Source organism: Carcharhinus amblyrhynchos, unplaced genomic scaffold (assembly GCF_965287045.1).
Source record: "Carcharhinus amblyrhynchos unplaced genomic scaffold, sCarAmb.v2.hapA scaffold_38, whole genome shotgun sequence".
Classification (NCBI taxonomy): Eukaryota; Metazoa; Chordata; class Chondrichthyes; order Carcharhiniformes; family Carcharhinidae; genus Carcharhinus; species Carcharhinus amblyrhynchos.
In genome coordinates, this window is record NW_027649779.1 from 6,275,259 (window position 1) to 6,287,207 (window position 11,949).

General features: G+C 44.4%; 1 protein-coding gene across 1 annotated transcript; it reads right to left on the reverse strand.

The window, feature by feature from the left end:
* Positions 1-384: 384 nt before the first annotated feature.
* Positions 385-4,913, reverse strand: LOC145362422 (putative G-protein coupled receptor 139). The gene is made up of 3 exons (XM_080218458.1): positions 4,802-4,913; positions 3,244-3,339; positions 385-1,283 (listed from the first exon to the last, which is right to left on the reverse strand). Exons 1-3 carry the CDS (start codon positions 4,911-4,913, stop codon positions 385-387), a joined length of 1,107 nt encoding a protein of 368 aa, XP_080074584.1.
* Positions 4,914-11,949: the final 7,036 nt, after the last annotated feature.

Consider the following 11,949-nt stretch of genomic DNA (forward strand, 5'->3'; position numbering starts at 1 on the left):
CCTTGTCTCCCTCTCCCTCTCGTATTACAAACTCCAATCTGTCTTCCTCTATCTCCCTTTCTCATTCCCTGTATATCTCTCTCGCCATTTTCCTCACTATTTCTGTCTTTCTCGTTCTGTGAGACTCTGTCTTTGTCTCTCTTCTATCTCTCTGTCTCCCTGTTTATTTTCCTGTACCTGTTAGAAACTCTTCCAAATTCTGTTGCTCTCCAAGTCTTTGTGCCTTTCCCTTTCTCTGCCACTCTCTGTCTAATAATCTCGCTGTTGCTAACATTGTCCACTCGCTCTATCTGTCACTCTTTCTGTCTCTGTGAGACTGTTTGGTGATTTACAGTTTGAATGCCCAATAGGGAGAGTCAGAGGTCTTGTTGTTGGCATTTCCTCTCAGGCTGTATTGAGTCGAAAAATTGCAGTAAGGGGATATTTCAGTAGATTTTTCAGCTGCTGCCTGAACTGAGTTTGTGTCACAGCATAAATAGCAGTATTTGTACAGCAACTTGTGAGTTGCAGCATGAAGCCCAATTCCATAACATAAAAATCTAATCTAAAATTAAACCCCAAATCATGCATGCGATTCCATACTGAATAAACCATGAATGTTGACCATAAGATAATGAAATTGGCTGAGATAACAAATAGGAAAATGATGGATTTCCTTCGACTCTCCATCTCTGGGTCTCTGGGATTGTCCCCGCTGCTGTGAGCCCGGAGTCTCCTGCGGGCTCTGCTGCTCACTAAAATGTGTCTGACGGTGAGAGCATTGAGCAACAGAATCAGGACGAATGGGGCACACGGGTTTAGAATGTAATGGAGGAACTCGATTGTTCCCCAGACCAGAGAGTACATAACACCAGTTGTGAAGTGACAAAACCAGGGGAGGTTCTGCAGCCGATATGTATTTAATAACATAAAATACCAGATAATGTTCTTTAAACAGCTCAGCACTGTCACTGTTCCCAGAACCACAGACGCCGATTTCTCAGTGCAATATTTACTTCTCAGCTTGGGGCAGCAAATGGCCACAAATCGATCAAAGGTGAAAGTGACGGTGAACCAGACAGAACAGTCAGTGGCTGCATAAAGCAGGACAGCGTGGATGTTACACACGGGGAATGACAGCAGGAAATAAAAGTGTTCCCAATAAACAATGGGAATGTGTCTCAATATCAGGTCAAAGATAATGACAAGCAGATCCCCCGCTGACATGGCAACCAGGTAACGAGTGACACATTTGGACAGACCACAGTTTCTGCTCGTCAACGTCACAATTGTGATTATGTTCACTGTCATGGAGGGAAATACAGAATAAAATTAGATGTGATTCAATGGAAGGAATTGCCATTTAGACTTACGATGGGTCTTTCTTTTAAAAAAGTACATTACCACAACAATTGGAATACATTTTTTAAGCCAGCACGTCTTTCGAAGTGTGAGGGGAAAGTAGAGCATCTGGAGTAAACCTGTACAGACACAGAGAGAATGTACAAACTCAACACAGACAATGACCCAAAACTGGAACTGAACCCAGGTTCCTGATGCTGTGAGTCAGCAGTACTAACCACTATGCCACCGTACTGCTCCTTGGTAGTGACACAAAGTTAACATTTGGGCGAGAGCTTTCCAGGGAGTCCTCAACATTATCCCTCACTCAGCTACAGGTACATATCACCTCTGCCTGTGAAGGATTTGGAGGGTAAGAAGGATGAGACAGTAAACCCTAACAGAAGATGCGGAGTGGAGTCCTGTAGGTGGTAATCTGTTGTCTCTCAGACAGCTCACTGACAACTCCCACAACAGAGCTGGTACCAAACAGTGTTGGTTTGACCCTTTCCTCTGGGCAATACTAACAGTTGGCAGAGGGAGATCCTGATGCCCTGAAGCACAGAATCTCTATTAGATTTACATCTCCATGAGTCCTCTCATGGCAGGAATGTTGTCAATATATGCACCAGGTAAAAACTCAAACAAAGGCCAGTAGCAAAGGAAAAGCCAAGCAAGCTGCCTAATGATTCTCATCCTGTGACTCCGACATCCAATATTATGAAATGCATGAAAAGGTTAGTCATGGCATGAATCAGTTCCGGCTTCCCAGATTTCCTGGATCCACTACAGTTCACTACATCCACAACCGGTCCAAAATCCCATCTCTCTGACACTACAGTCAACCCTGTAAAACCGACGCGTGTTTTTCGACGACAGCTCAGCCATTAACACCATTATTCCTATGCATGTGTCTGTGTGTATGTGTGTGTGTGTGTGGGCGTGTTGTGTGTGAGCACCAGAGTACCTGATGAGTGCTTCTAAGTGTGTGTTATTCCGGAGGCTTACAACAATTTTGGCTTCTGAATTTGTGTGTGAGTGGGAGTAAGTGTCTAAATCTGATTGCTTCTATCAGTAAATGTTTCTATTAATACATGTATGTTTGTGTTTCTGTGACTCCAGGAAAGTTTGTGGTTGTACAGGGGACAGTGTTGTTGCCTCATAGCACTAGGCTCCCTCGTTCAATTTCAGGCTTGGCTACTGACTGTGCAGAGTCTACTCGTTCTCACTGTGTCTGCGTGGGTTTCCTCCAGGTGCTCCGGTTTCCCCCAAAAATCTGAAAGTTGTGCTGGTTTGATGCATTGGCCATGCTAAATTCTCCCTCAGTGTACCTGAACAGGCGCCGGAGTGTGGCAACTCGGGGATTTTTATAGCAACTTCATTGTAGTGTTAATGTTTGCATACTTGTGACATTGATGAATGAATTTCAATACGAAACATGTTTTCTCTTGAGATCCTGCTGTGCAAACATGATCAATAAAATGCATTCTGCAGCGTGGTGACTGGGTGGGCAATTGGCAGTGAGCTGGCGTTACATGTAGATGGTAACAAACGATTCTGCTTTATATTTTTCTCACAAAGGATTAGTGTTAGGTCACATGTCTATGGATAGTCACAGCACACAGAAGACACCCTAGCCCATAGGCCCTGAGACAATTGTCAGCGGCTGAAAGAATTAATAACTGGATATAGGGATTCAACAGGAACAACAAGAGCAGCAAACCCAGTACAGTAAATGACAAGGAAATCAATACAGTTAAACAGCCTTTCTAGAATTAGGAACTGGGGACAGAACTTTACAGCCTCACTTTTCCGAAAACTGCAAAATCCTACCCATGTTCAACAGACCTTCCCATGCTCTGACCCTTGCCTGCTCCAATTCCAGTGGCAGTCAGACTGGTACAATTCCAGACAGGGACTTACCCGGAACTCCAACAATCGCCAAGATGGGATAGTAAACGTACTGAATCACCTTCAGTAGACTTTCAATCCGATAAGCTGATGGCATCCTCCAATCATCTAAGGTAAACAAAGAAATCCAATAGTATAAACCGTTGTCGATGACTGGAAACTTCCAATCCATTGTTCCCAGATTCTGATCAATTGTTGGAACATTCTGGGTCATTGTCCCCAGATTCTGATCTCTCCTCTCGCCCCCTCTCTCTCCACAGCCGCTGATCGCTGTTAGTGTTGGAGTTGTCGCTCCCGCTGACTCAATGGGACAACACACTGAACGGAATCCCTTATTATTAGAAGGGGGAAATCCCTCCAGGCACACTAATCAGATCCATGGAGACTCACATCAATTACAGTCACTAAACAAACAGCCTCACCTCACCCTGTTCAATCCAACACTTTTTACACGCAAAGAAGAGAATTTACAGCCTAGATGCGGCGTTGAAGTTCAGGGAAGTATGGGAAGTTGGAAATAATGGAGAGGCAGACATGACAGTGCAGAAGGAGGCCATATGGCCCAACGAGTCTGTACCGAGTCTCCGACAGACCATCCTACCCGCATTGGAATGATCATAGTATATGTTTCCTTTTAAGATCAATGTAAAGGTTTAAGTGTGGAGACCTGAACGCACCTCTCAATGCACAAATATTATTGGTTTCGAGATAATTGACTTTAGCATTAACATAAACCCATTTATATTATATCAGGATATGCCCGCAAATATTACCGTAAGGATAATATACATCATTGAACTTTTTGCCATTCATCGCCTCCAATAAATTCGTGACTTGATTCATTAAGCGCTAAAATCATTCATCTTTTTTTCAGGCTTTAGAGTAAGAACAAAGAAAATTACAGCACAGAAACAGGCCCGTTTGGCCCTCGAAGCCTGCACTGACCATGCTGCGTCGACTGAAGTAAAATCTTTCCCCTTCTAGGGTCCATATTCCTCCGTTCCCATCATGTTGTTGTCAAGACGCTTGTTAAAAGTCACTACCGTATCCGCTTCCACTACTTCCCCCGGCAATGAGTTACAGGCACCCACAACCATTTTTGTAAAAAAAATCTGCCTCGTAATCTCCTTTAAACCTTGACCGTCGCACCTTGAACCTGTGCCACCGAGTAAATGAGTCTTCCACTCTGGGAAAAAAAAGCTTCTGACTATCCACTCTGTCCATCCCTCTCATAATCGTGTAGACTTCTATCAGGTCACCCCTCAACCTCCGTCATTCCAGTGAGGTCAAATTACGTTTTTCCACCTCTTCTCCCAAGTCTCCAATCAATCCTGATCTTGTTGTATCCTCTTATGGTCCTAACCGTCATCTGCAAATCCAAAAACTTTTGTATCATCCGCAAACTTGCAACCTTTCTGTCATACACAATGTTGCAAAGAGCAAAGTTCTCAGCTTTGATCCCTGAGGAGTGCCACTTGTCATAACCATCATTCAGAACAAAAACAACCTCCCACTGCTACGCTCTGTCTTCTTTGACCGAGCCAGTTTTGTATCGACCTTGCCAGCTCACCTCTGATCCCATGCGATTTCATGTTCTGCATTAGTCTGCTAAGAGGGATCTTGTTAAAGGCCTTACTCAAGTCCATGTAGATAACATCCACTACCTTCTCCTCGTTAATCATCTTATTCGAAAACACTCGATCAAGCTAGTGAGACACAATTTCCCCTTCACAAAACCACGTTGCCTCTCACTAATACGTCAGCTTACTTCCAAATGGGAACAGATCCTTCTCGAAGAATCCTCTTCAATAACTTTCCTACCGTTGATGTAGGGCTCATGGCCTGCAATTAACTGGATTGTTCTTGCCACTTGAAGTATCGAGAGCAAAGTCACTAGCGGCTGCATTGTGGTGGCACAGTAGTTAATAGTGTTGCCTCACAGTGCCAGGGACCAGAGTTTGAGTGCTGGCCTTGTTCACTGTGTGGAGTTTGTGTGTCCGCCCCTGTGTCATCACGGGTTTCCTCCAGGTGTTCCGGTTTCCTCCCACAGTCCAAAAGACCTGCTCGTTAGGGTGCATTTGCCATGCTAAATTCTCCATCAGTTTTGCCCGAACAGGCTCCAGAGTGTGGAGACACGTGGATTTTCACAGTAACTTCATTACAGTGTTAATATAAGCAGACTTGTGACATTACTAAAAAAACTAAACTCCTCGTCTCCATCCAAACCAAAGATATATTCCAATAACCTCAGCATAAGTTAGGGAGGAAATGGCCTAGTGGTATTATCACTAGACAATTAATTGAAAAGTCACCTCATGTCTGGTGGATCATTGGGTCGAGTCCCACTACAGCAGATGGTGGAATTCGAACTGAAGGAACGTGACTGTCTATTGCTCTCAGAATCTGAGGCATTGCTGTCTATTCTTCTCAGGTTTTTATCCAGTATTGGAACATCGTAGCATATTGATCTCAGATTATGATCCAGAATTGTAACATTGCAGTCTATTGTTCTCCAGTGCTGCGGAATTTTTGTTATGAAGTGAAGTTGAATAGACTGGGGAATCCGCCGCCCTTTCTTATTCTGGCCTACATATCACTCCAAATCCTCATCACTATGCTTATTTCATAACTATCCTGTAAAAGAGTTAAGCAAGCCATTGAGTTGATTGGTAACTAGACACAAGCTACAAATGCTAGCCCAGCCAACGACATCACGTCCATGAATGAATGAAAATAAAAATAGTCATTCACATTGTGTTTGCTTTCTTGTGGAAAATGATGACACATCTGGTGTATTATTATTATTTAAAATGGGTTTCCTTTACTTATTAACCTTACCTAACCAGTGGATTGGTGTGATGTCTCACAGCACCAGGGACCTGGGCTCGATTCCTGGCTTGGGTCACCATCTGTTCAGAGACGACATGTTCTTTCCGCGTCTGGGTGGGCTTCCCCCGGCTGTTACGATTTCCTGCCAAATTCCAGAGATGTGCGGGTTAGGTGGATTGGTCATGCAAAGTTGCCCCTTATTGTCAGGGGGATTAGCGAGGGTAAATGCGTGGGGTTATGGAGATAGGGCATGGGTGGGTTTGTGTTCAGTGCAGACTAGAATCGCCTCCATCTTCACTGAAGGATTCTACGATATTCCCTATGTTATTAAGGCAGGTGTGGTTCAGAACGGGAAAACTGAACAACCTTTACCCAAAGACAAGACATTGCACATATTACAAATGGCATTTCACAACAGAACATTTTGTGAAACTGAGGGAAATGGAGAGCATGTTTCATTTCGGTGGTTTTTTATTAGGAAGAATTCAGATATTTAGGTTTTTTCTAACCAGTGCAGAGTCAGGGAAAAGACAGAGGGAGAGGAAGAAAGAACAAATGGTCTTGTGATAAGAGGGAAGGCTGGAGTTTTTTTTATTATTTGACAAAGGGAATGATGCTAAGAGACAATAAGAAATCTCACAACACCTGGTTAATGTCCAAAAGGTTTATTTAGGAATCACAAACTTTTGGAGCGTTGCTCCATCCTCAGGTGAGTGGGACCTGGACGAACAAACACAGCATATATATACTATAAACACACACAGATGCAAATGCAAGTAAGTAGTTGGAATGCGAGTCTTTACAGGTAATTAAGTCTTTAGAGCTACAGAAAATGCAATTGTCGAGAGGATGACTCACAGGTTAAAGATGTATGAATTGTCTCAAGGCAGGATTGTTAACAAGATTTCACAAGCTCAGGCCAAATACTGAGAACGATATGCAGTATAGCAAAAACTCAACGTTGAGGCCGTCGCAGAACTTGGCTATCAGTTTCTGTCCGGTGATTTTGCATTGCTGTGTGTCTTGAAGGCCACCTTTGCAGGACACTGACCCAAAGATCGGAAGTTGAGCGGGCTTGACTGCTGACATTTTCCCCGATCAGCATTGCATCGACCTCCTCAGAATTTAAACACAGGACATGACCGACACATTATCCTTCATCACCCAGTACTTTCCCGGACCAGAAAAGCTATGAGATCTTCTTCGGAGCCTTCAACATGTCATCAATGAAGACGAACATCTGGTCAAGGCCTCCCCATACCCCTATCACTTGCCTTCAGGCAACCACACAACCTCAAGCAGACAATTGTTGCAGCACCGACCTAGCCTTCAGGAGAACAGCGGCCTCGACACCACACAACAACCTATGTAGGACGTACCGGATCATCGGCATGGATATCACCATCACAAATGAGGACACAATCCAGCAGGCACACGATACATGCTCATGTGACTCGGCCTACGTGGTCTACCATATACACTGCAGGAAAGGATATCCCGAGGTGTGGTACATTGGTGAAACAATGCAGACGCTACGGCATTGTATAAATAGATACTGCAGGACAATCACCAGGCAGTAGTGTCCCCTTCCTGTGGGAGAACAGGTTAGCAGTCAGGGGCAATTAACTTCTGACCATTGGGTCAGCGTTCTCCAAGGCAGCTTTCAAGACACATGACAACACCAAATCACTGAGCAGAGACCGATAGCCAAGTTCCACATGTGTGAGGATGGTTTCAACCCAGATCTTGGGTTCATGTCACGTTACATTTAAACCCCAACATTTGGCCTGAGCTTGCAAAATTTTACTAATTGTCATGGTTTGAGGTAATGCATACTTCTTTAACCTGTGATTATCTCACCCTCCATTCGCATTTTCTGTAACTGTAAAGACTTGATTACCTGCAATTCTGTCGATCTCTATAGGCCCTGTTTGTGAACTCTCCATTCACCTGATGAAGGAGCAGTGCTCCAAAAGTTCGTGCTACCAGATACAGCTGTTGGACTGTAACTTGGTGTTGTGAGACTTGTTTCTGTGATGACTCCAGTCCAATGCCGGCATCTCTACTTCATGGCTATCACCAACAGCACAAACCATCGGTTCAAAGTGGAGAGGATCTTCAACGATATCACCCACATCTACACAGACATCATATTCCTACAAAATGCAAGATAGCAAACAAGGTCCCAAAAGGATACAGATCACGAACTCAGTCAACACGGCCTACAATACAGATTATGTCTAGAGACGTTGCTGTTGCATCTCTCTCACACTCCTCACCCACCTTGTACATTACTCTACAGCGGATGTCACAGCCTGGAAACAAAGATAGAGACAATATTGAAGGTGGCAGTGCAAGTGGAGAGTGTGGTGAAGAAAGCCTATGGTATGTTAGCCTTTATAGGAAGGGGTATAGAATATAAGAGTTGGAGTCTCATGTTGCAGTTGTACAGAACGTTGGTTAGGCCGCATTTGGAGTACTGCATCCAGTTCTGGTCGCCTTACTACCGGAAGGACATGGAGAATCCGGAGAGAGTGAGAACATAAGAACATAAGAAATAGGAGCAGGAGTAGGCCATCTAGCCCCTCGAGCCTGCCCCGCCATTCAATAAGATCTTGGCTGATCTGTCGTGGCTCAGTTCCACATTCCCGCCCTCTCCCCATAACCCTTAATCTCCTTGCCTATCAAAAACCTATCAACTCGCGTCTTAAAAATATTTAGCGAGGCAGCCTCCACCACTTCAACAGGCAGAGAATTCCAGAGATTCACCACCCTTTGAGTGAAGAAGTTCCTCCTCAACTCCGTTCTAAGTGCAGAGGAGGTTTACCAGGATGTTGCCTGGTATGGAAGGACTGGGGTATGAGGAAAGATTGAAGAAATTGGGGCTCTTTTCCCTTGAAAGACGGCGACTGAGGTGGGATCTAATAGATTATTATATAAGATTATGAAGGGTATAGATAGAGTAAACAGAGGTAAGCTATTTGCTATAATAGAGTCACGTAGGACAAGGGGCCACGGACTTAAGGTGAGGGGGGAGAGGTACAACACAGATATTAGAGGGAGGTTTTTCACACAGAGGGTAGTGGGTGTATGGAATGCTCTGCCAAGTAAGGTGGTGGAGGCAAACACGCTAGAGTCCTTTAAGAGAAACTTAGACAGGCACATGACGGAGTTGGAGATGGGTGGATATAGGAGATCCTTTTAAATAAGGGTCATTAGCATTGGGGCGTCCCTGGTAACGTAAATGGGTATAGTATGATAATAATGTATTTTCTCTTTTCATTCACAGGTTTAAATCGGTCCACCTCGTGTCCAACGAGGGGCATACACGCGATGGGTCGTACTGGGGCTGCTCTTGGTTGTTCGAGATTGGCCTAGTGCTTCATGTCGTTCGTGTGTGCCTAAACTGGACCAGATACTGGGCAAGACGACAGCTCAGTGACTATCACTGATTGTTGTGCAGACACATGGATTTGGGCCGGTGTCTGTGGGAGTTTGCATATTCTCCCTGTGCTTGCGTGGGCTTTCTCCGGGTGCTCCTGTTTCCTCCCACACCCCAAAGAGGTGCTGTTAGGCTGATTGGCAGAAATAAATCATCCCTAAATCAGTTTCCCTCAATCTTGGTGGCCATAAAACATTAGACAGGGGTCGTGGGTAGAGAGGTGGACTGGTGGTGTTGAGATGGCAGCGCAGGCTCGTTGGGCCGGAGGGCCTGTTTCCCGGGCTGATTTTGTTCTTTTTCTTTGTTCTTATTCTGAACTTGTGCTCAGGACACAGCAGACCAGAAAGTACAGGCCACCAAACAGACAAGACAACAAAACTACACCATCTGCATGGACAACAAGAAGATGAAACTTGAGAAACTAGACATTCCCACCAGCAGCAACCAAGCCTCCCCCATACCACAGTGGAAAACAGTACCAATACAGTGAAGTCCATTGTCAACTTGCCGGACTACACCCTTCAACCAGATGAAATCGAAGTTCTCAGTCGAGGGCCCAATTTCTGCCCCACTAACAAAATGGACCCATTGGTCATGCGGCAGAAGGAGAGAAAAACATCAGTCGAATGAGGCTCAGGCAGCCCTTCGACAAGCCCCTTGAGGCGAACAGCCAACCCAATGAGACAACCAGATTATCACAGCTGATGAAGGAGCAGCCCTCCACAAGTTCACAATCACAAATAAAACTACTGGACTTTAAGCTGGTTTAGCAATCAAATATCTGTTTGACTGAAAAAGTCGTTTAGCAATCCCGCCTCTGATTGGCTGAGGCGGTCGCTCTACGTTCCAGTTTCTTACATGATGATGCGGTCAGTTATGGAATTAGTCTCTGATTGGTTGAGGTGTCTATTTAGCCAACTGGTCCCTCATTGGCCGAAGCAGTCCTTTAGCGATCTAATCTCTGATTGGCCGAGGTTGTCGTTTAGCATTCCCGTCTCTGATTGGCTCTGGCAGTTATTAGAAATCTAGTCTTTGATTGTCTGAGATGGTCAGTTATTGACACAGTCTATTATTGGCTGAGGAGGTCAGTTAATCATCCAGGGCTTACTTGATGTCACTCAGTTTTCTCTCTTCATTAAATTAGTAATTGCTGTAACCGGATATTTCACCGCGATTCTGATCTCCTCCCTGAACTTGGATTGAGTCACTGCATAAATAAATGTGTTTGTGCAGCAATTTAAATCCCGCAGGATAAATCCAACTGTTTGAAATGTATATTCAGGAATAGTGAGGTAAACTAATCCTCTCACATCTGCATAGAAAAATTTTACAACATAAACCGACCAGAGCAGAATGAATGCTCCGGATATGCTAAAGAGTAAAATCATTGACTTCCTTCTGCTCTCCATTTCGGGGTCTCTGCGATTACCTCCCTTAGTCTGAGCCTTCAGCCCCTTCCGCACTCGACTGCTCACTAAAATGTGACTGACTGTTAGAGCATTAATCAACAGGATTAAACTGAACGGGAGCAGTGGGGTTAAAACCTGATTAAACCAGTTAAAACCAATCCACCCAGGATCAGTCCAAGCGCTTGTCTTGGGAGTACAGCCCCACTTGGCATTGTCGATTATCAGTCGATGTTCATATACAAAGTAGAAGGGAATGTTTTTCACAGAGAGCAGCATGCCAAATGTTGCCAGCACTACAGCTGCAGTTTTCCCAGTGCAATATTTAGTTTTCAAGTTTTGGCAACGAATGGCCACAAATCGGTCAAAAGAGAAAGTGACGGTGAACCAGACAGAACAGTCTGCAGCTGCAGTCTCCAGGACAGTTTTAACCCGACATACAGATGTGAGGGTCAGGAAATTCAGGGGGAAATAATAATAATTTATGTAGTTGAGAATGGGGTTTATGATGATGAACAGTAGATCCACCACTGCCATGGCCACCAGGTAGCGAGTGGTGCAGGTGGAGAGGCCACACTTTCCCCGACTCAGGATCACAATTCCCGATAAATTAACTGTCAGAGAGAGAAAAAAAAAACAAGAAATAAGAACCTGAAAATTAGTGAGAAAAAATCTGAATATTTTTCCATGTCTGAACCGACAATAAGGAGAAGATTTCAACATCAATCCAATGGGCAGGAGTTCCCGATGTGGCGCAGTTGTTGGAGGAGTTCAGTTAGAGATTAACATTGCAGACTGGTAAGTGCCAATGTAACACTGCTGGTTAATTGTGACAGGGGATCAGAAAGACATGAATTACACATCTATCAACGTAAATGGAGCAAATCTGCAAATTCTGATCAGGCAAATATTACTGAGAGGTTCGATTTCTCATCTGATCTGTTTTACAGGGTTAATTGACGGGTTTCCTAATTGAAGCCGAAATGGACAGAAGTATGTCAGAGATTGGCAATATAATCTGCTATCCGTTCCTGCACCCAA

Excerpts from the sequence above, each read along its gene's own strand:
- LOC145362422 (XM_080218458.1), bottom strand. The coding sequence starts at position 4,913 with ATGATTAACGAGGAGAAGGTAGTGGATGTTATCTACATGGACTTGAGT. Across the intron at positions 3,340-4,801 it reads GAAATCGCATGGGATCAGAG|ATGATTGGAGGATGCCATCA; the intron begins GTGAGCTGGCAA and ends TGTTTACCTTAG. Across the intron at positions 1,284-3,243 it reads GGCGATTGTTGGAGTTCCGG|TGAACATAATCACAATTGTG; the intron begins GTAAGTCCCTGT and ends CCTCCATGACAG.